This window comes from Neomonachus schauinslandi, chromosome 16, assembly GCF_002201575.2.
Source record: "Neomonachus schauinslandi chromosome 16, ASM220157v2, whole genome shotgun sequence".
Taxonomy (NCBI): domain Eukaryota; kingdom Metazoa; phylum Chordata; class Mammalia; order Carnivora; family Phocidae; genus Neomonachus; species Neomonachus schauinslandi.
The window spans coordinates 42,590,060-42,612,001 of NC_058418.1; the positions used below are offsets into that span (position 1 = coordinate 42,590,060).

The 21,942-nt window shown below is 45.8% G+C and overlaps 4 protein-coding genes across 6 annotated transcripts; 1 reads left to right on the top strand and 3 right to left on the bottom strand.

The window, feature by feature from the left end:
- Positions 1-2,763: 2,763 nt before the first annotated feature.
- Positions 2,764-4,991, bottom strand: PDF (peptide deformylase, mitochondrial). The gene is made up of 2 exons (XM_021703318.2): positions 4,327-4,991; positions 2,764-3,248 (listed from the first exon to the last, which is right to left on the bottom strand). Exons 1-2 carry the CDS (start codon positions 4,916-4,918, stop codon positions 3,091-3,093), a joined length of 750 nt encoding a protein of 249 aa, XP_021558993.1. The 5' UTR covers positions 4,919-4,991; the 3' UTR covers positions 2,764-3,090.
- An 87-nt stretch (positions 4,992-5,078) lies between these two features.
- COG8 (component of oligomeric golgi complex 8) lies at positions 5,079-11,934 on the bottom strand. Its single transcript, XM_021703306.2, has 5 exons — positions 11,540-11,934; positions 10,199-10,406; positions 8,534-9,361; positions 6,361-6,529; positions 5,079-5,571 (listed from the first exon to the last, which is right to left on the bottom strand). Exons 1-5 carry the CDS (start codon positions 11,932-11,934, stop codon positions 5,303-5,305), a joined length of 1,869 nt encoding a protein of 622 aa, XP_021558981.1. The 3' UTR covers positions 5,079-5,302.
- A 225-nt stretch (positions 11,935-12,159) lies between these two features.
- Positions 12,160-14,119, top strand: NIP7 (nucleolar pre-rRNA processing protein NIP7). Of its 2 annotated transcripts, XM_021703294.1 has the most exons (5): positions 12,160-12,246; positions 12,369-12,455; positions 12,553-12,691; positions 13,193-13,333; positions 13,542-14,119. In XM_021703294.1, exons 1-5 carry the CDS (start codon positions 12,191-12,193, stop codon positions 13,659-13,661), a joined length of 543 nt encoding a protein of 180 aa, XP_021558969.1. In that variant the 5' UTR covers positions 12,160-12,190; the 3' UTR covers positions 13,662-14,119. The 2 variants fall into 2 exon arrangements, with proteins under 2 accessions (XP_021558969.1, XP_044778143.1); XM_044922208.1 differs by lacking the exon at positions 13,193-13,333 and having other exon boundaries at positions 12,190-12,246.
- An 844-nt stretch (positions 14,120-14,963) lies between these two features.
- TMED6 (transmembrane p24 trafficking protein 6) lies at positions 14,964-20,940 on the bottom strand. 2 transcript variants are annotated; one of them, XM_044922270.1, is made up of 4 exons: positions 20,667-20,940; positions 19,259-19,385; positions 17,521-17,618; positions 14,964-15,426 (listed from the first exon to the last, which is right to left on the bottom strand). In XM_044922270.1, the coding sequence occupies exons 1-4, from the start codon at positions 20,877-20,879 to the stop codon at positions 15,193-15,195; spliced, it is 672 nt and encodes a 223-aa protein (XP_044778205.1). In that variant the 5' UTR covers positions 20,880-20,940; the 3' UTR covers positions 14,964-15,192. The 2 variants fall into 2 exon arrangements, with proteins under 2 accessions (XP_044778205.1, XP_021558958.1); XM_021703283.2 differs by having other exon boundaries at positions 17,521-17,672.
- Between the last annotated feature and the right edge of the window lie 1,002 nt (positions 20,941-21,942).

Below are 21,942 nucleotides of genomic sequence, written 5' to 3' on the forward strand. Positions count from 1 at the left end.
CCTTGCACATGTGGCACCTGGACAGTTCTTCCTGCAGATTGGGAGGCCTGTGGCCCAGACATGGCCTGCAGCTGTGTTTGGTTTGGTCTGCTGCCAACATTGAAAAATCAAGAGTTGATGTGAAAATGCAGATTTCTGGCTTCCGGGAGATTAGGCAATGCTGGGCCTACGTCCCCACGAGGCAGCCTGTCGGCCACAGCCAGAGGGGCTGCCCTGCTCAGAAGCAGAACACTCTCCAGCTCACCCATCTCCACATGCACTGCTTCAGTCCTCCAGGTTGCCTGCCTAGCCCGTGGCCATTTGAATTTGTGACTCCTGATCTCGAGACACCCTCCCCGCCCCCCTCGAAGGCTCTAGAGCTGGCAGCCCTAGAAATGCTGAGTAGGAGGCTGTGCTGCTTGACTGTGTGCATATGAATACACAAAAGGGCTGCCATCGGGCTGGTCTACTTCCCCTCCCCCTCCAAAAGCTGTGATTATTGCTCCAGGTCTTACTAAAACCCAGATTGTCCAGAACTGATGATGTGGCCAACTCTTAGATCACAGTAGCCTTGCACCATGGTGGTCTTTGATTTGGTTAGGAATGGCTGAATTGAGCCAACTTTTGTTGGGTTCCTTGAAGGCTTGGGCCCAGGTGCTCCTGTCCAGTGTGGGTACGTTCGCCCTGCCTCAATACCAGGTGCCTCAGCAGGCCTGACCAGGTGATGCCTTGGCAGCAACCGTGGCTGGCATCTTTGTCACTCAGGAGTTCCCATGGCTCTCGCTTTAGTTAGGTGCCCTCAGCCACCAGTTACTGTTGGTGAACGCTGGACTAGAAGCCAGCACAGGACACAGGACACTGCCCCACTCTTTCATTTTAGCTACTTGTGTTTTCTTACTCTACCTCCAGTCGCCTTTACTTGAATCACAAGGTCCTTGCTTGCTTTGTTTTTAAAATCTTCCTTTCTACTGCTCAGACACCTTGGCAAGTCACAGGGGTTAACAGAAACCGGGGCTGCTGTGGTTCATCTTCATAGCTCTGGTCACGGCTGTCACAGATGCCATGCCTCTCCATTCCTCTCTCCACCATCAGTGACAGGATGCAGGCTGATGAATGTCCTACTCACATGTGAGGCCAAAGTCACCTCAGACTGATGGCATGCCCTCACCATCCATGTTATACATGGCTCACAGGTGCAGAGGTATTTCCTCCCCTAAATGCTAACTCTGAAATTCACTCTTCCCTACTTGGGAATTCTGGCTTAAACCTTCTGTCTACCTTGGCTTTGACTTCAGTAGTTGACTTCCTTAGCTCGAGATGCTGATCTGTATGTGTGGTTATTGTGCCTGATACATCTCCCTGAGGTGGGTGAGATTTTATGAGAAATGCAGATTTGCTGCTTTGGGCTGTAGTAGCTAGTTGCACAAATCCTCCTTGGTGGATTTGGTTAGAGTAGTAAATCTCATGTTGTCAGTAATAGAGTTTCAGGCTTTCTCCAAGGTCCACTCTGAGCAACCACATACTCGGGTCCCCAGGTCAGGAAGCTGCAGGCAAATTTTACTGCTCCTCATTACAAAGGCATCAGTAAGGACTGTTAACCTCAGAGCACTGTAAGGAAGCTTCTGAGTATTCTGAAGCCACCCTGCAGGAGCTTCTGAACATTGTCCAAGGGAAAGGAGGGTCACTAAATCCTCATTTTCCTAAGGATCCATGTTTATAGTATAAATGAGAGTTTTCTACAGACTTTCCCAGTGGCGGAGTATCTAACCTCACCTTGGAGCAGTGCCGGCTCTTACTCCCTTCCAAAGTTTAATGCAGAGAGCGCCAGTTCCCTTTTGCTTGACCTCTTAGGCCCCCAGAGGGTGGCCTGTTTAGAGAAAGCCATACTGGGTTCATTTAGTTAACTACTGTTTAAAACAAGTTTTTTCTAAACAACTTACTGGACTTACTACATGGGTACTAGGATTTTGAGAACTCTGGTAAGAGTACCCATGTTGCAAAACTCAACATAGAAATGAGGCAAGACCAGTATCTAGAGAAACAAGTTCCTTCACCTCTTGCAAAGCTCTGACAGTGTCTTAAGGCTAATCATTGGTCAGGGTGATGCTAATGTAGTTTTCCAAAATAAGTGTGGTGACCAGGAAGCACAAGTTTTGCTTTCTTTTCTAATTGTGACAGGAAGAGGTTCATTGCTTCGTCAACTATCATCCCTCCCCTAGCCCTGATCCATGAGCTCCACAAAAAGAATGAGCCAAATAGCAGCTGCCCAAGAAATCTTAGCAGGAAAATCATCCCCAAATCTGTTTAAGGCAGAAGGTGGAGACTAAAACTTGTGAACCTGGTAAAATGTGTGGGTACTCATTTATGTTAACACTGTCATTAAACACTTCATGAACTGTGGCCATTCTGTTCTGTTTTACTTACACAAGCAAACTGTTGTCCAAGGCAAAGGACTCTGCAGGTAAGACACACACAAGCCCTTTGTAAAAATAAGAATTCAGTGAAGATGGTCAACCGCAGTCTTAACCTGCGTTTTTAAACATAGCTTTCAGATATTTTGGGATTATGTCATTATCAAATCTTGGCTTTGGGATAGATCATACAGGTCTATGAAATCATGTCTACTAGGAGTGGTTATTTGCCCCACTTTTTTTTTTTTTTTAAAGATTTTATTTATTTGAGAGAGAGAGAATGAGAGAGAGCACATGAGAGGGGGGGGGGTCAGAGGGAGAAGCAGACTCCCTGCCGAGCAGGGAGCCCGATGCGGGACTCGATCCCGGGACTCCAGGATCATGACCTGAGCCGAAGGCAGTCGCTTAACCAACTGAGCCACCCAGGCGCCCTATTTGCCCCACTTTTTACCACACAAAATCATCAGGAAATGTCTACTCTTTGGGGGAGTTCATTTTCTTTTCACGTTGAAGGCAGTGTTTTGTCTATGGATGATTTCAGGGTAAACATTTTTTATATATTCCTCCAACCTGGTTTGGCAATTCTGTTTTCTGTCAGAGCCAACCCAATATCAAGTTGATAACAGGCAAGCCATGCCCAGCTCAAATCCGAAGTGTTTGTGTTTTCATTTCCAGAATCCTCAGATGCAGCAGGAAAATTTTAATCATTCACCTCCATCCAGTAGATGTTTGTAAACGTCTTGCTGTCCATTTTGTCAATGAACAGGCAGCCCTGCAAGTGGTCCATCTCGTGCTGGATGATACGGGCTGCCCATCCGCTTGCCTGCCACACCACCTGCTCCCCTTTGGGGTCCAGCCCTGCAAAGTAAGTTACAGCCTGGGTAAGGATATGCTTAACCGCATCATTTTTAATCTCCTTACCTTTTCCCTGCCTCTGGCTGTTCCTGTTGACAAGAGGCAACATCAGAAGGGAATGCAGACAGCAGCCCCTATTCTTCCCAGAAAAGATGCCTCAACTCTACACATTACCAAGTATTCAGTGTGGTTCTAATGCTATTAGGTTGCTGGACTTACTATGGGGCTGAGATGAGAAATGATCTTCCTAAGGTGCTTCATTTCTTTTTTTTTTTTTTTTTAAAGATTTTATTTATTTATTCATGAGAGACAGAGAGAGAGAGAGAGACAGAGGCAGAGGGAGAAGCAGGCTCCCCGCGGAGCAGGGAGCCCGATGCGGGACTGGATCCCAGGACCCTGGGATCATGACCTGAGCCGAAGGCAGACGCTTAACCTACTGAGCCACCCAGGCGTCCCAGGTGCTTCATTTCTGAACATTTCCTCCCATTTCTGATATACTACTGATTTATTTCAATTCCTAAAAGTCTTTCAACTTGGTACACTATAAAATAAAGGGGTACCATTTACTTTCTGACCTGGACCAAGTGGCCTACTCAAGAGGAACAATCATTACAACTCCGGCAACAAATGAGATTCCACAAAACGTCCTGTGGCTTATCACCCCGGGCTGGGCAAAGCTGGGTGCCACTTCTCCCATTCCACCACGATGGCTCCAATTGGGTAGAGGGTATGTGTGCGAGACAGCGAGCGAGAGGGCACAGAGCAGAGGACTTGGAGTGCGGCAACATCGGAACTAGGCAGCGTTCCCAGCCCAAACCACGCCCCCGAGGAGCTGGCTCTGCTGTCACACTGGCCGCCATTCCCCATCCCTATCGGTCAGTCTTGAATCACGTCCACTCCAGGGTTCTGCCGGGAGGCTTCGCTGAGCCTACACTTTCACAAGTCTGCGCTTTACTGGAGCTTTGTGAAAACTGTTTCATGGGATCCGAGGTCGCCGCCTCCATAGGCGGGGGTAAGAGACGCACGCGTTTATCCAACCGCCCCAAAGCCACCGACCCCCCCCCCCCCGGCCCCTCCGCACCTGAGATCTGCACGGCCTGGAAGCGGGGCACGCAGGCCAGGAAGCCGGCGACGCTCTCGCAGCCCTCAGGGAAGGTGACCAGGCGGCTGTCTAGCACCCGCAGGCGGGGGTTCACGAACACGCGCAGGGGGAAGGGCTCCATCTGGCGGGCCTCGCGCAGGGGCGGCGCGCAGGCGCGGAAGAACGCCTCGGGGAACTCTAAAGCCAGCACCTGCAGCGGCACCCCGAGTTGCGGAGCGCTCAGGCCCACGCAGCGTCGGCGCCGCATCACCTGCACCAACCTCTGCACCAGCATCTGCAGTTCGGGCCCCGCCAGCTGCGCCGGGTCCACAGGGGCCGCCACGGCCCGCAGCGCCGGGTCCCCGACCTGGCACACGCGCCGGTACGGCGGCTCGGGCGCGCCCCGCACCAGACGCCGCACGTAGCGCCAGTAGGACCGCCGGCGCGCCGGGCCCTCGAGGCCGTCCCGGGCGGGCGCGGAACTGCAGGCCCGGGCGCCGCCGGCCGCCGCTCCCCGTCCCCACGGTGGGGCCGGCCCCAAGCAGTGACGCGCCCGCACCAGCAGCGTTCCCAGCAGCAGCCCGGCTCCCATCCGGCCCCCGGGGCGCCGAGCACAGCCGCCCGGCCGCCGCCGCCCTCCCCGGGCCCCGTAGGCGAGCGCTCCCGTCGCGGGGGACGCCGGGAAGCAGAGTTCCCGCGCGCCTTCCGGGAGCGCCGGCGCGGCCCCAGAGCTCAGCCCGCCTCCGTGACGTCAGCAACTTTATTAGTGAATTCCGTGTTTTACGGTATAATCAGCCATTGGCGAGCGTGACGCAAAGGTGCCCCTTTTCGTTTGCTGTCACGAATGCGTTTGCAGCCTTCCCCCTAGGGCTGCCCGGTGCTCTCCGAGGCCGGCCTCGCCTCCCCGCGGGCGCGGCAGGAAGCCCTGGCCATCCCGTGCCCCGGGCCGCGCCGCGGCTGGGTGCAGGGGCGCCGGCTAGGGGTCCGCACCGGGCGCCTCAGCCTGCGGCGCCTCGGCTGAGTCCGCCTGCTTCTGCGCGTCCTCAGGGCGAGCTGCAGCGACGGGCTCCAAGCCTGACTCCTCGGCGGCGGCTGCTGGAGCTGCGAGCTCCGGCACCAGCTCCTTTTCATCTAGACAGAGGACCAGCTCTCTCTTCGGCAGGAGGAAGGCAAGAGGCTCCTGGACGAGGCCGATGTTCACATGCCCAAGGTTTCCGTACTTGGAGAGCTGAGTGGGTGGAATGCCTGACCCAGAAGGTAGAGAAAGTGAAGTAGAAAAAACGTTTAATAAATTTAAATATTGATCTGTCACAGGGGAGAAAAACTTACAGGACAGTTTCCACATTTCCATACAGTAAAAGTCATCTTCGTGATACCGGACAGGAAACTATACTATGAGGCGAGACTTTGAAGGTAATCTGGAATAACACAGTGGAGGGTGGATCGAGTTAAAAGCCAAGAGAACCTCAGAAGGCACTGGCTTCCCTGTGCCAGGCCCAAGGAGAAAGCTGGGGGGAAAGTGGCCAACAGCCATTCTTCTGGTGTGGCCACTGGCCGACTGCCCTAAGGGAAGCTCTGCCTCCCCCGGCCCCCACTCCTGGCACAGAGAGAGTGGGCACAGGGAAGTGAAGACAAGTTAGGAAAAATCTTTTTAAAATACCTTCTCTGGACATTTCATATAAAGAGAGTCCTACAATAGGTGGTTCTCCTGTGACTAGCTGCTTCCACTTAGCCAGATATACACATACTGTATTATTTAATTTATATGAAATGTCCAGAAAAGGCAAATCTCTGGTAACAGAAAGCTGATTAGGGGTTGCCAGGGGCTAACAGTGGGATTGGGGAATGACTACATTGGGCTAGAGGGATCTTTTTGGGGTGATGGAAATATTTTAAAATTGGATAGTGGTAATGATTGTACATCTCTGTATACTTACTAAAAAACATTGAGTTTTACAAATGGGTGAATTTTATTTAGTATATGAATTATATCAATAAAGTAGTTTTAAAGATCTTTCCCCTCCTTTCTCTTACCTAAGGTCTGTGCTATCTGAGCTGGTGGAAAAAGGACTTGGAGACAGCGATTTAAATAAGGAACAAGGTCTTCCAGGAAGACAGTGCAGAACTGGACAAAGAGCTCTTGCTCCCCACTGCTGAAAGCAGCCTCTTCTGCGCGATGGAAGGCCAGGATTGTTTTGGTTACCTAGGAGACAAGGGCACCATCAGTCACTAGAGTAGTCTATCACCATCAGCAGTACCTGAAACTAAGCACAAATGTGCAGCCCTCAAGTTTTCATAAAGAAAGTCATTCCAAACAGTACATTATATTACTGTCTTGTTTAAATTCAGAATTGTCACTCTCCACAGTTCTGTCACTTCATTAATGTATTTCTGACCCAAACCCAACTTGTTTCATTACTGGTACACTTTCCACTTTCAGTAGAAAAGCATCAAGAGGTTCTTGATTCCTAAAGGAGATGACCAGAACTATATTGGATCCAGGAAAATGAAGCAAAACTGTATAAGGTTTTTACTGAGTAAGGCAGTTGAGGTTCCAGGAAGCTAGACTGCTAGAAAATTATAAAAGAACACAGAGCTAGAAAAGAAGATCCACATACAAATAACAGAACAACCTAGCTGACATTCCTGGTTCCAAGTCCTAACTGTGCCTCTTGCTGGTTTTGTGACTTCCATATGATTACTTAAACACTTTGTGCCCTCTGTTCCTCAGTTTCCTTATCTATAGAGTACGGTCTGCAACAGGACCTACCTCTTAGGGTTGTGAGGATCAAGTCTTAATAGGTATAAAATATGATGAACACTACCTGGCATGGAGTAAGTTCTCTATAAGTATTAGCAGATTACTATTACCTGAATTTCACTGACTACAAAGTTTCAATGCTCAGGCTTGCTTTCTCTCACAGGAGGGCATTAACATTTTTTTTTTGAGTAACACAAGTGGGAAAGTTTATTAAAGCAAAAAGTACACTCTTGAGATATGAGAGCGGGCAAGCTCAAGAGTGAGAGAGCTAGGCCCAGAAAGATTTTATATAACCATGTCACAACTGCTACCCGGCTGACAGCAATTATAAGATGCCATTAAGTTGTAAGAAACATCCCAATATCTAAAGGTTTAAATATGTAAAAAATGTGCAGGATATCATTGGTTGTAGAATTTCTTGTATTATGTAGAATTCTAAGATGGTTCTTTTGAATCCCAGCCCCTGGTATCCACTCCTTTGTGTAATCCCTTCCCCTTGATTGCAGGCAGAATGTGTGGCTTGTTTCTAACCAATAGAATATGGCAAAGGTGAAGGATTTTGCAGATGTAATCAAAGCCCCTAATCAGTTGACTTTGAGTTACAATCAAGGGATATCCTGGGTGGACCTGACTTAATCAGATAAGCCTTTTATTTTTATTTTTATTTTTTATTTTTTTTCTTTTTAAAGATTTTATTTATTTATTTGAGAGAGAGAGAATGAGAGACAGAGAACATGAGAGGGAGGAGGGTCAGAGGGAGAAGCAGACTCCCTGCCGAGCTGGGAGCCCGATGCGGGACTCAATCCCGGGACTCCAGGATCATGACCTGAGCCGAAGGCAGTCGCTTAACCGACTGAGCCACCCAGGCGCCCCAGATAAGCCTTTTAAAAAAGGGTTGAGGATTTCCTTAAAAGAAGAGATTTACGCAGGAGAGTTGCTCTCCGTTGGCCTTGAAGAATCAGAAAGCCACACTGTATGGAGTGAGGCAGCTTCTAGGACCTAAAGGCCTTAAACCTACAACTGCAAAGAACAGAAATCTGCCAACATGAATGAGCTTGAAAGGGTACCCCAAGCTTTAGATGAGACTGTGGCCTGACCAACACCTTGACTGTAATTTTGTGAGATCCTGAGCAGAGGACCCAGGACTCCCAATTCAAAGAAACTGGGGGAAAAATAAATGTATGTTGTTTTAGGCTGCTGTGTTTGTTATGCAGCAGTAGAAAACTAATACTTTACTGAATCATTATTACAGGTGAGCCCCTTCATGAATTGTTCTAGGTCCCATGATGGGGGACTAACCAGAGCTTCTCAATCAGAAAAATCTCTAAAACCCCACTAAGCCTAACTCTGCAACCACCTACTACATAAACTGGTTTATTTTTTACAAAAGTCTGGCCACCTGTTACCAAAGAAAGCCCCAGTAGAGAGCCAACAGGATGTGCTCACCTTGGCAAGGGCGTCCTCCAGGGCCCTAGTCACACCCTGTGCCAGGGCCACAGGACAGCAGAGGCGCAGATCATTGAAGGCAACCAGAATATTGTTGAGGAAGCAGGCAAGGGGTGGGAAATCTAAGAGCACCATGGGTGGCTGCAGTGTCCCCGGCTGAGTGACTGGCACAGCAGCAGGCAGGTTACTGCTGCCCAGGATGGGTGGAGCTGAGATGAGGGTGTAGGAATTCATTTCATCCTGGAACTTCTCCACTGCTTCCTGAATTGCTTTCTGGAAAGTGCTGATGGCCACCCGCTGGAAAACAGGAGCCAACTGGCCCCGGAAATCGACCCCCACCCGGCTGAAGGATAGCCCAAAGTACATGCACTGACCCAGCAAAGAGTCTAGACGACCACCAACCCCCCGGTGAAGGTCAGTCTCCAGCACCTGCAGGAACTGTGAGATTCTCTGTAGCACCCAGCCGTAGAAGATGGCACTCTCATTCATAGTGTGCTCACCCGTGGCAGGGGGCAACAACGGGTCCTCATCGGAGAATATGGCACGGTACTGGGTGATGATATCGAACAGATGGACACGGCAGGCCTCAATGGTTTTTGTGATGTGGAAATAGGGATCATCATTGGGAATGGCAGTCAGGATGGAACGGAGCCAAGCATCTCGGGCCTGAAGAAACTTAACCCTCAACTCAGCCTCAGTGAAGACATCCATGCACCGCAGGAAGCTAATGACACGGAGGCAGGCAGGGAGCTGGATGTTGGTTCTTAGCTGCTGGATCAGCTGGCTCAGCATCAGCTGCATGGACTGGCGCACTTCATTCACAATGCCCTGACAATATAGGGGGTCAGTCACACCACACTGGGAAAGACACTTCCAGGAATCCATTCCACTACCCCTGAATACTGCAGATCAACATTCCCACTGCTTTTCCTGATATATGAAGATTTCCTAAAGTTGATGTGTACAGGCTTACCAACAAAGATCTAATTCACTGTGGCCATATGTAACTATTCACTGTGGCCTACAGGCCCTGTTTTTTTCTCCTGCCTCACCTGCTTCCTAATTCTGTCCCCTTGCTCACTGCAATCCTGTCACACTGGCTGTCTTTGTTTTTTTTTTTTTTTCTGTCTTCGTATTTCTTAAACACTCTCAACTTGTCCCCTCGTCAGTCTGCTATACCTTTTTCCACTTTCTGATTTGCTCTTTCCCCACATCTTCGTGTGGCTGGTTCCTTCTCATCATCTGGTTCTCAGCTTAAATATTATCTCTCCAACAGAGCTTTTCCTCACCACTCTATCTAGGGTACCTCACCCTAGTCTCCTTCTACCCATTCCCTAATTTGTTTTCTTCAGACAGTTACCATTATCTGAAAGGATCATGTTATTTATTTATTTGCCAACTATCAACTTACATTCATGAACACTAGGGCCTTCTCTGCTTTGTCTCATTGTCTTCCCAGCACCTAGATCAGTGTCTGGTACATGATTAATATTTATCAGTTGAATGAATGAATGAATGTTTCATGTTCAAGCCTGTCTGGCTGGCAGAAACCGATATGAAACATGCAAAATTTCCCTAAGATTTCTGCCTAAAGGTTCAGTGATGACCACAGAATTACTGATTACAAGAACATCAGTTTGAGTCCTTTTGGGGCAGTTTGACTACCTGGATGACAGGGATGGAGGAGTATTTCCTTTCCAGTCGGTGTACGTAGGCTGCAAGCTCCAGGGCCTCTTCATAATAGCTGTTCCGGACACAGGTGTCCATTAGCTGAGGAATCTCCAGGATTTCCAGGATTTCTGTGTGCCGGTTTAGAGTCAGGGTGTTCATCCGGCGGTTGGAGCTGATCTCCTCAGCTTCTTTGACAAAGTATCTAGTAACAAACAGGAGAATATTGGTTGCTCACTGCTCTACATCCAAAAGTTAGCTACAATTACCAAGCATTTACTATGAACTGGACACTGAGCTGGATGGTTTATTATTTAATCTTCACACCAAACCTGTGAGGTAAGTACTATTACCCTTGAAGCAACTTTAATCCCAGAGAGGCTAAGCAACTTGTCCAAGATCACACAATATGTGAGCCCAGATCTGCCACTTAACTAGTGTTGGCAAGGTACTTAGGATCTCTGAACTCTTTTCTCATTGGTAAAATAGTAGTAGGACCCACCTCATAAGGCTGTGAGGATTAAATGAGATGATGTGTATAAAGCATTTAACACAGAACCTGACACACAGTAAATGTTAATAATAGCTATTCTTTTTGTGATCACTAACCAGCTTAGAAGCTACAACCTCATCCTCAAATTCCCTCCGCCCCTTGATCTTCTCTTAGGCTGCTGTTCCACTTTTAATTCCACAGTCTTCACTTCTCCATAATTGCAGAGACCTGCTTTATGAAGTCGTCTATCTATTCTGGAGGGTGGAAGGGTACAGAAGCTATTGTCAAATATCCAAAGACTCAAAACTTAAACTTTTACCATGAAAGGCAGAATTAAGGATAAGAGACTGAGGATCTAGAGAGGTAGAATATGGCTTAAGGAGAGATTTTTTTTGATAATTTTTGCTGCATCCAAATGGAAAGATTTCGTTGTCAGCCTTCTCTCAATGGAAGTTTTGAACGGTCTGCGGGTGTAGATTATAGCTGAGAACTGCAGAGTGTTAGCTATGTCAGACCCAATGATAAGTGCTTTGCATGGATTCTCTAATACTCACAACAGGCCTATGAGGGAGTTGCTGCTGGTGTCCAGTTCTAACTTGGAAATTACTAGCTTCCAAAAGCCTCTTCGACAATTCCTAAGCTGTCTCAACTTACTCATAACGTTAAATGGGAATAACAGTACCTACCTCCAAAGCTGTTGTGAAGCTTAAATGGATTTTAAAAATGCTCAGAGGAGAGCCTAACCCATGCATGGTAAGTGCTTTGTAAGTGTTAGCTATTTCTTTCATCATAAATGTCAGCTATTACAGTTGCTAAAAGCCCCTTTAGTGCCGAGCCCGCCGCACCTGCAGCTCTGCTGGAAGCTGGGCAAGCGGTCGAGCAGGCGGCCGAGCGACGCCTCCACGTCGCCAAAGAGGCGGTGGATGCGCTCGGTGCACTCGGCGCCTCGGATGAAGGTCTTGTAGTTGGCAAAGGCCAAGTCGCGCGTCTGCTGCAGCAGCTGCGCTCGCTCTTCCGCCAAGCGCTCGGGCTCGCGCCTCAGCCGCTCCAGCCCGGAGCCGCTCAACTCCCGGAGGTAGCGGCCCACGTCGGGCCGCTCCCGCCACTGGGCCTCGGGGAAGCGGTCTCGGAACAGCGATGCCAGGAGCCCTTCATCCTCCACCTCCCCGAGAGCCGCTGCAGTGACCGTCGCCGTGGCAGAGGCCGTGGTTGACGAAGCGATCGTCGCCGTCGCCGCCATATTCCGGCAGCAGCGTCACTTCCCCTCCAGCCCAGCGAGGGCGCTGGCTCGGAATCTAGGCCCGGAAGCAGCCGGGGGTTCGTATCCGGCCGGCTTTCTTTCCCGACGGTCCTCCAGGCTACGGGGCGCTGGCGTGGGGAACAAATTGAAGGCGGCTAGAGAGGCAGGCTTTGGGGTTGCCAGGGAGCGGCCGGCGGCTGACTTCCGTTTCCGGCCTCTGAGGCACGCGGATTCGGTGTTGTAACCCAGCGGGAAAATGCGGCCTTTGACTGAAGAAGAGACCCGCGTAATGTTTGAGAAGATAGCGAAATAGTAAGAGGGCGCGGAGGGGAAGGGGAAATGTGTGTGTGGCAGGAAGGGCGCGGGTAGAGTGGGGGCGCGGGGCCGGGAGGAGTCTGTTGGGGCGCTGTCTCCAGTCATCCTTTTGCCTTCAGCATCGGGGAGAACCTTCAGCTGCTGGTCGACAGGCCCGACGGCACCTACTGTTTCAGGCTGCACAACGACCGGGTGTACTACGTGAGGTGAGGCGGCGCCGGGCGGACAGCAGTGGACCCGGGTGGAGGACTGGGTCCCACCAGCTTCCCTCATCTGACCCCTTCTTCTTCCTTACCCCTTCAGTGAGAAGATTCTGAAGTTGGCCGCCAACATCTCCGGGGACAAGCTGGTGTCGCTGGGGACCTGCTTCGGAAAATTCACTAAGACTCACAAGTTCCGGTTGCACGTCACAGCTCTGGATTACCTTGCACCCTATGCCAAGGTTTGTAGGATGGTATTCATTCGCCCACTGGGGATGAAGGAAGTCAAAGATGGGGGCCACGTCAGAACGCAGATAATTGGGCAGCTTCTCTGCCACGGAGTCAGTGCCAGCACACGGAGATGTTTGCAGGACTTGCTGCTTGGGCATGGTTGGGGTTCTGGCATGGGAATGCTGTGTGGTTGCAAAGTCGTAGTTATGTCCCGCAGAGTAGAAAAGCCTATGCAGACCTCACTCAAAAAAAAGCAAATTGGTGGCTTTGGTGAGAGCATAGAGGGATCCAGTAAAAGCTTTTGAGCTATCCATGAGAGAGATTGTAGAGTTGAAGAAAGAACGTCCTGGCAGTTCTTTTTAGGGAGTGAACAATTTGAGATAACCATCGTTTTTCTCTTTTCCTTAAAATGCATTCAAGAAATTAATCACATATCCAGCAGCGGGCTTATCTGCAGGGATACAATAATTAGCATTTTAATGTCTCTTGGATTTAATTATTTTTTTTTGTAGTATAAAGTGTGGATAAAGCCTGGAGCAGAGCAGTCCTTCCTTTATGGGAACCATGTGTTGAAATCTGGACTGGGTCGAATCACCGAAAATACTTGTCAGTACCAGGGAGTGGTGGTGTACTCCATGGCAGACGTCCCTTTGGTGAGTAGAGATGGTAGCTGTTATAAAAATCAGGTATCTTTTTAATCAAGAAGGATGTATTTTCAGTCTGTGCGCTTTAGAGACTAAATTCTCAGCACCTTTCAAATTTCTCAAAGAACTGTTTTTTTTCATCTTCATTATTTCTACCCCTCAATGCGTGCCTATTGAATGACTTGAGTGAATCAGTGTCTCTTCTTTTGAATCCCAGGGTTTTGGGGTGGCAGCAAAGTCTACACAAGACTGCAGGAAAGTAGACCCCATGGCGATTGTGGTATTTCATCAAGCAGACATTGGGGAATATGTGCGGCATGAAGAGACTTTGACTTAAAACGAAATCATCGCGAGGACTTATGGCTGTGTGGAAGGGCCTAGCTTTGTTTCCTGTGTCTGTGTAGGCTCCATCATCATGTTGAATTTTGTCAACACTGTGACTTCTTCAGGGACTTCTTAGTTTCATATTCTTTCTATTATGGACGAATGCAGGCTGGATTCTTATGCGGAAATGGCTCAAAAACGGTGTTTCGGATCTTTGTGACTAAATAGAATACTGTGTTTTATATTTGAATCAGAGGGCTTCTTGTCTTGAGTAACAGGTTCTAAGTCATTGGAACTGAGGACAAGAATAGGTAGCTTATTGTTATCTGTGATAATACTTTTCCAAACTCACGATAAGAACACGATAGATTTTCATTATTTATTAATACCATGAAAGTCAGATATTGCCATATTAGAACGGTAGGTCATGTATGGGATTTTACAAACGAAATTTGGATAAAATAATAGCAATTTGTTCTGCTAATTTTCTATATAATAGGTTCTGTGTGGTGTGGAAGAAAACCTTGGATTCAAACCCCAGTTCTCACACCTACCAGCTATATGGCTTTAGAGGTGTCATTAAACTTTGATAAGCTTATTTTCTTCTGCTTCAAAAAACAGCTTTAACCATCTACCTACGAATGGTTTTAGAATTAGAAATCATGTTTGTAAAGCACTTATTAGCACAGTGCCTGGCAAATGTTAGGTTTAAATAAATGGTAAGAATTATTTTTATATTGCATATACTGGGTATTTCTATTACTAAGGATAGGATCTCATGAGTATAGTTTGATTATATATCTTGGTTCTTGTTCTCCTTTTTCTTAGATGGTATGATCCCAGGCTAATGTTTTTTTCATCACCTTGATTTCTTAAAACGTGATTTCCCTTACAAACCTTTACTTACCTGACTGGACTAGAGAGAAAGCACTAATCAGAGACACTGAAATAATTCAGCTCCTCCAACCTTGCCCATGCCTGACAAAATTATTTTTGGAATTACTGAAATATTTTTTAGAAATGAAAAAATTCCACTAAGTTTTTTAAAACTGCCGTATTATAAACGATTTCTTTAAATATATTGCTTTTTTCTTTTTTTCCTGCTTATTTTAAATTCCAAAGGTGACATCTCTAAAAATAAAATTTTTAACTACAAAAAAGCAGTCTACCAATTCCTGTTTTTGTATGTAACATATAAAACTGAGATATGTTTTGTCCCATTTTTTTCAACTCTTCTCCCTCCCAAGGTTCTGTGTTAACCCTCTAGATAGACTTAGTAAAGGTTAAGGGACTGCTGTATGTTGAACAGTATTTTGATGGTAGCATTTAGTACACGCTTTAGTAATAGTTAATATCAAAGCTTGCACATTTATTATTTTATTGCCATTTTGAGGCAATTGGAGAGGAAAGGAGAGCAATAGACTAAGATGTTCTAACAAGATAAATTGATTTTTTCCAGTAACTTTACAAAGCTTAATTGACTGAAACTTTGACAAAGCTTCTATCCCAGAGGAAAAGAGCTAAGGTGCTATAGTCATTTTGGCTTAGCATCTTGGCTTTTTTGTGTCTGTAGTCTTCAGGACATTGAAGAAACGCTTTAAGAAATACAACTGCAGGATTCCAGAAAGAACAATAACAAGGCTCTGAGCTGTCGACCACCAGTTCACATAGTTATAATTTGATTGGAGAAGGAAAAAGTCAGCCGTTTTCCTCATGCGGGCAAAGTTGTAGTATCTCCACATGTGAAAGATATTGTTTTGCACCTTCCGTGTATTCTCCTGTGGGACAGAAAGTGAAATAAAAAGAGGGTCCTCCCTACCTCCCATCTAGTCTCACTTGGGTGCTCACAAGCACTAATCTAAGTTATCTGGAAGCTGAGCAACTTACTTATAATTTTATGATATGTAGTAAGTTGGTTACTGTAGTTGTTAGTAAAGCCGGTTTTGCTGTATATGAAAAAAAAGGTCTGGACTTAGTTTAAAAAGATATAATTTCATAATGAAAAATTTCAGTGCTGAAACTAGAAGGCTCTTTCAGAGTATTTTTAGATTTAGGCATGTATTCCGTACGTCATTGCCGTTCTGGCAATGTCTTCTGTTCTTTGTACACGGTAGAAGACGAAGGCCTGCACACTTACTTTTTTTTTTTAAGATTTTATTTATTTATTTGAGAGAGCACATGAGAGGGGTTAGGGTCAGAGGGAGAAGCAGACTCCCTGTCGAGCAGGGAGCCCAATGCGGGACTTGATCCAGGGACTCCAGGATCATGACCTGAGCCAAAGGCAGTCGCCCAACCAACTGAGCCACCCAGGCACCCTGCAAACTTACTATTAAGGGACCAGACAGTAAATATTTTAGGCTTTGCAGGCAATATAATCCCTGTTGCAACTACCAAACTCTGCTATTGTTAGCACAAAAGCAGCCATATGTAATTGTCAAATGAGCATAGCTGTGTTTCATTGAAACTTCATTTATGGAAACAGGCAGTGGGCTTTTGTGCATTGAAAAATACTATCAAGAAAGTGAAAAGACATCCCACAGAATGGAGAAAATGTCTGCAAATCACTTACCTGATAAGGGACTTACATCTAGAATATATAAAAAACTTATAACTCAATAAAAAGACCACCCAATTTTAAAATGGGTAAAGGAGGGGCGCCTGGGTGGCTCAGATGGTTGGGCGTCTGCCTTCGGCTCAGGTCATGATCCTGGAGTCCCGGGATCGAGTCCCGCATCGGGTTCCCTGCTCAGTGCAGAGCCTGCTTCTCCCTCTCCCTCTGCCACTCCCTCTGCTTGTGCTCTTCTGTCTATCTCTCTGTCAAATAAATAAATAAAATCTTAAAAAATAAAAAAAAATAAAAATAAAATAAAATGGGTAAAGGATTGAATAGACAGTTCTCCAAAGAAGATATACAAATGGCCAAAAAACATGAAAAGATGCTCAACGTCCTTAGCCATTAGGGAGCCAGAACTCAAAACCGTAAGATAGAACTCCACACCCACTAGGACGGCTATAATAAAAGAGACAGTGGCATGTTGGCAAACATGTGGAGAAATTGAAACCATCAGATACTGCTGGTGGGAGTGTAAAATGGTTTAGCTACTGAAAAATAGCAGTTATACTCACGAAGCTAAACAGTTACCATATGACCCACCAGATTATACCACTTCTTGGTATACAGAAATGAAAACATGTTTACAAAAAACTTCATGCAAATGTTATAGCCGCATTATTCATAATAGCCAAAAAGTGGACAACCCAAATGTCTATGAAGTGATGAGTGGATAAGCAAAATGTGGTATAGTCATACAAGAGAATATTAGTCATCCATAAAAGGGAATGAAGTACTAATACTTGCTACAATGTGGATCAACCTTGAGAACACACTAAGTGAAAGAAGCCAGAAACAAAGACCACATTGTATGATTCCACTCATACAATGTACAGAATAGGCAAATTTATAGAAACAAAGTTGATTAGTGAATGATTGCCCAGGACTGGGAGGGGGGCATGGAGAAGGAAGAGTGACTAAAGGGTATGGAGTTCTTTTTGGGGTGATGAAACTGTTCTGGAATTAGATGCAATCGTGGCAGGACCTTGGGAATATACTAAAAACCGCAGAATTGTACATTTTAAAATGGTGAATTCTATCTTAATTAAAAAGACAAACGGCAGTGGGCCAGATTTAGTCTGTGTGCCATAGTTTGCCAACTCCTGGTATAAAACAAGTGAGGAGTTTCAAGAGCTCTAAGTCCTAAAAATTAAAGGTTTCAGATCCCTGTGCCTGTTTGGTTTCTCCCCAAATGAGCTCTCACTCAGATGATATTACTTATTTCCAAGGATGTTTCCACAATCTCCCACAAAATAGTTACCTCAATTGCATCCAGAGTATCATTCAGTTGTTTTCTTTCATTCTTCTGTTTGTGGTCCATCTCAGGCCCCTCATAGAAGACTCCAAAATTGAGGTACACTTGCACAGAACCAAAGTGATTTTGCTGATTTTTTAGACAAAGCTGATAAAAACCTGTAGGAATCCCTAGATCATTACCAAATCTTGGTTTCCACCCTTTGTTGACCTACCACCGTCTAGATTTCCCTGGAGATACATGTTTACCAGTGTTAAAGGTGCTACTGTAGTTCTTTCTTTTTACTTAGGAAGTAAAAAGATCCAATTTTTGATGTGGAATACCTTATATGATATTCCATGAAACTTACTTTACTAAGTACCAGTTACAATACTGTGTTTTGCCAAATATTAGTAACTTAGTTCTATAAATTAGTAAATTTGTAAGTAAATTTATTAAGTTCTATACTAGATTGAAAACAATGTTTTCTCCGTCTTTTTCAACTTATATTTCTCACATCTCTTTTTGAAGCTTTTCTGCTTAACAAAAGGAATTGAAATTAAGAGCCTGGTGTTTTCCTGCTTCTTGTATACCATTAGAGCTGGGGGATACCATCTTGAACTTGAAACTAGAGAAAAAATTGATGTGTTTTGAATGAAAGAAGCTATTCTGCTGGATGGAGTAACTTCTGCAAGGTGGTTTGTACAGGAACTGATGGTTTAGGGTATGTACTGGTGCTGGTTTTTAACTGGGGTCGCCATCCTTTGTGTATGGGAGTGGGGAGGAGAGGGATTAGAAAGGTGTGGCAGTGTATCTGATTGTCAAAATGATTGGAAGGCACTACTGGCAGGTAGGGGCCAAAGATGCTGAATATCCTGTGCTACACAATGAAGGATTGTTTTATGCCCCTGTTGAAAAACATTGTCTTTTTTCGTATACCCAGCTGATAGGGCAATTAAAACTGACCCCATGCGGGGGGGGTGCCTGGGTGGTTCAGTTGGTTAAGCATCTGCCTTGGGCTTGGGTCATGATCCTGGAGTCCTGGGATTAAGCCGCATGTGTAGGGCTCCCTGCTCAGTGGGGAGTCTACTTCTCCTTCTCCCTTTGCCCCTCCCCCACTTGTGTGCTTGCTCTCGTGCGTGCTTGCGCTCTCACTCGCTCGCTCTTAGAAAAAACAAAAAACCCCAAAAAACTGACCCATGTTGTCCAAGGTGGGGACAGACTTGATCTGGCTGTAGAAGTTTTCTGGTGGCTGGAGAAGTGCTTTGTTGTGGAATGTGGATGTTTTCATGGCTATGCATTTCCTTTCGTTCTGAGTCTGCTGTTTAGTAACTGCCTCAAGTATTATGATAACTAGAAAGAAATGCTATCCTATAATAAATTTGTTAATTGGAATTCTGTATTTTAAATGGGTCTATTTTGGTCACTTTCTCATAACCTGATCAATTGGAGACAATGATATAAAACTGAGCTTCTGGACAATAATTAGTCACCTGGAGACCCTGTCCTGAATCTGCCAGTGGACAGCCTGCCACTTAATGTCCTCTGCCGCCGGCAGTCTCCAATAAAGATTTGATGTTGGTGTTGGAAGGATAGTTTTTGGTGTTCAAGGCGGTTTAGTCCCCCTACTGCTTGATGATCCCTGTGTGAAAAAGCCAGAGCTTTTACATTTCATGTACTTGAGTAATTTCAGTACTTCCTCATTATTGACCCAGTTTCAAAGAAACTTATGATTATTACAGTAACTGTGGTGATTAAAACAGACCTGTCTCTTTGGTAGAGAAGTTTATCTGGCCTCGAACATTCTGAGAGGAGTCTATGAGGAAACCCTGTGGGGTATGTGCAGTGGCAGCAACATGTCGGTCATGTGACATTCCCAGTGTCCGCTGCACCTGCCAAGACACATTAAAGAGGGAGAAAAGCCCCTGCTACATCACCAGAAAGCTAGCTAAGTGCTAAGATTGACATTCCTGATCATCAGCGCAGTGGGTCTCAATCAGGGATGGTACTGCCCAATCCTCCCTGGGAGTTTTGATTGAGACAACAGTGGTGTTGGGGGGGTGGGTAGGAAGAGACAGCAATGTTGAACATCCTGCCACGTTAGAAACAGTACTGCAAGACAAAGAATTGCCCAAAATGCCAGTAACACTCCTTTTAAGAAGACCTGTCTCAGAACATACATCTGGTGTATATCGATTGATATGTATGTTTTTGGCTGTCGAGTTGATTGAACTTGCTTGGTTTTGACTTCCCTGGTGGTGTCCCAGACTTGGGTTTACTTGCTGCTTGACAGCAAATAAATAAGGCATTCGGGAGGCACTTCTCCTCAAGCTGGGTCTTGATAAGCCCAGGCTACAGTGAGCTTACTAGTAGCTACTGTTCTCTTGTAAATTCAGAGACAAGAAAAGGCTCTGATAAGCTAATTTAAAATAAGCTTTGAGTTACAGTGCAATGGAATAAGATCAACATAGTCTATTACTATGTAAACAAAATTTAGAAAGTTAACAGGTTTCTAAGATGAAGAACAAAGGAAATTAACAGCCTCTGACTTTACTATTGAGTTCACCATCCTTGGGCACTGTGGTGTAAGACCACAGGATGGATAAATGTCCTTGGCCTGTAAACAGGCAACTTGAAAACATTAACCTTCCTTAAGAAACAGAGGATTGTCTGGCCAAATAGAGAGACCTTGAGCCAGTGATTCTGTAGTTTGCCAGAATTACCCCTTAAAGAGGGAGACTAAATGTGGCTCCCCCAGTCCCATAAACTGAAGCATCTTTGAAATCTAAGGGTCTGTTGCCAAAGTTCATGTAAGTTTTCATTCGACTTTGTACCATATCCTTATTGTTTTATTATTTTAAAAAATGGATTCTCTCTCATCTCCAAATCTGAGTTAATATATGATTACCTCTCCAGGAAGAGGCAGTCTGTTTGTCCCATGGCTTTGAGCACACCTCCGTTGCCCCCAGTTTGAGAAGTCAAGCCATATGTTTTAGTGATTATTCATCCATCAAGAGTTTCCATCTAAATGCAGGTCCATTTCATTAACAGGTAGGGAATCACAGCATAATAAAGACAACCAGAATCTTCTATTTGAATAAAACCTGACCCACTTTGCAAAAGGAAACAAAAAAGCAAGTCCCCAGTATGGCCAGAGGGGCCCATGTACTCACCTCATAACTGAAATAGAAGTATCCAGTCTGGCGGGCAAATTGCCAGAAGCATTCTGTGCCTCCTGGAGGGATCATGATGGCAAAGTCAGATTGATCTGCTCCATGGAAGAGCAGCTGGTCCCCAGAGCCACTAAGGGGTTCTGTCTTCTGGCTCCTAGCAGAAGTCACTAGGTTCAGAACCACCAGTCCAGCCCCAAAGAGCAAAGGGAACATGCTGCTTTCTGGAGATTCCACTGCAGGTGAAGTGCTTGCAGTCTAGTGAAACCAAGTAGTTTAGACAACTGCTAGGGTAATCATTAACTTACAAGTCACACTTAGGCCAGTTTCAGGGCCACACATGGATATTCCATAATAGAACTGGCATGATATCCCCATGCTTGGCTCACAGGAAGAGTTTTTGTTTTTACCTCAAAAACTCAGTGGCTTACCAAACCTACTTCATGGGTGCTAGATAGAATCTACTTCAGAAGAGGTATTTCTGTCCTTCCTTTGGGTTATCATTTTTCAGTTCTTGTTAGGAATAAACACTGGGTGAGTTTATTTACAACCATCTGAACATACGGACAAAGTTTGCCTAGAGAGAGTTGTTTCTCCTGTTTGTATCAAATTGCTAGGTGATACCTATTGCTTCAATAAGATACGTGGGGCAGACCTCTTTCAACAGAGTTGAAAGTGCTAGATCTTAGCAAAAAGCATAGCATGGAAGTGTGTGCAAAAATTTTAATGGACAAATAAAGTGAGCAAGAGGCAGTGGTCAAACTTCTCCACTGATAATTCTCGTTCTACTTTCCCCCTGACTGATCTGTTCTTCTAAAGCTATCGAAAAACCCACTTAAAGAGTATTTATATTGTTCAAACCTTCAATCTTTTCTCCTTTATGACTTCTTCAGCAGGGAAAAGGCTCATTGAACACCCACTGACTTCATGGCTGGCATTGAGCTAAGAGATTTACTTGCTTCCTATATGTTCTCACAACAGCCCTGGGAGGGAGATACCATTACCTACTGCCTTAGAGATGAGGAAATGGACATTCAGAGATTCCAGTGGCCAGCTCTGTGTCCCAGAAGCACAGCTGGTGCAGCTGGGGCCCCGAGTGGGTCTCACACTCTTACCTATCAGGACAGTGTTTCTGTCAGTCTCTGAGTGCTGACAGTGCCTAAATGTTTTGATTTCAGCCATAATCTTAAAAAAACAAAACAGCATCAGCACCTTCTAACCAGGTATTGCTTCACTGCATTGACTCCCAAGTGGTAGTCCCTTAAGTGTCATAAACTGA

What these genes read in the sequence shown, in the direction of transcription:
- COG8 (XM_021703306.2), bottom strand. Translation starts at nt 11,934, where the DNA reads ATGGCGGCGACGGCGACGATCGCTTCGTCAACCACGGCCTCTGCCACG. An exon ending in TGGAGGACGCCCTTGCCAAG is followed by an intron (nt 6,530 to 8,533) that starts GTGAGCACATCC and finishes CTTGTCTCCTAG; the next exon opens with GTAACCAAAACAATCCTGGC. An exon ending in TCAGATAGCACAGACCTTAG is followed by an intron (nt 5,572 to 6,360) that starts GTAAGAGAAAGG and finishes CTTCTGGGTCAG; the next exon opens with GCATTCCACCCACTCAGCTC.
- NIP7 (XM_021703294.1), top strand. Translation starts at nt 12,191, where the DNA reads ATGCGGCCTTTGACTGAAGAAGAGACCCGCGTAATGTTTGAGAAGATA. An exon ending in TTTGAGAAGATAGCGAAATA is followed by an intron (nt 12,247 to 12,368) that starts GTAAGAGGGCGC and finishes TTTTGCCTTCAG; the next exon opens with CATCGGGGAGAACCTTCAGC. An exon ending in CCATGGCAGACGTCCCTTTG is followed by an intron (nt 13,334 to 13,541) that starts GTGAGTAGAGAT and finishes TTTGAATCCCAG; the next exon opens with GGTTTTGGGGTGGCAGCAAA.
- PDF (XM_021703318.2), bottom strand. Translation starts at nt 4,918, where the DNA reads ATGGGAGCCGGGCTGCTGCTGGGAACGCTGCTGGTGCGGGCGCGTCAC. An exon ending in CCAGGCCGTGCAGATCTCAG is followed by an intron (nt 3,249 to 4,326) that starts GTGCGGAGGGGC and finishes CTTACTTTGCAG; the next exon opens with GGCTGGACCCCAAAGGGGAG.
- TMED6 (XM_021703283.2), bottom strand. Translation starts at nt 20,879, where the DNA reads ATGTTCCCTTTGCTCTTTGGGGCTGGACTGGTGGTTCTGAACCTAGTG. An exon ending in ACTTCTATTTCAGTTATGAG is followed by an intron (nt 19,386 to 20,666) that starts GTGAGTACATGG and finishes GTGTCTTGGCAG; the next exon opens with GTGCAGCGGACACTGGGAAT. An exon ending in CTTCTCTACCAAAGAGACAG is followed by an intron (nt 17,673 to 19,258) that starts GTCTGTTTTAAT and finishes GGATTCCTACAG; the next exon opens with GTTTTTATCAGCTTTGTCTA.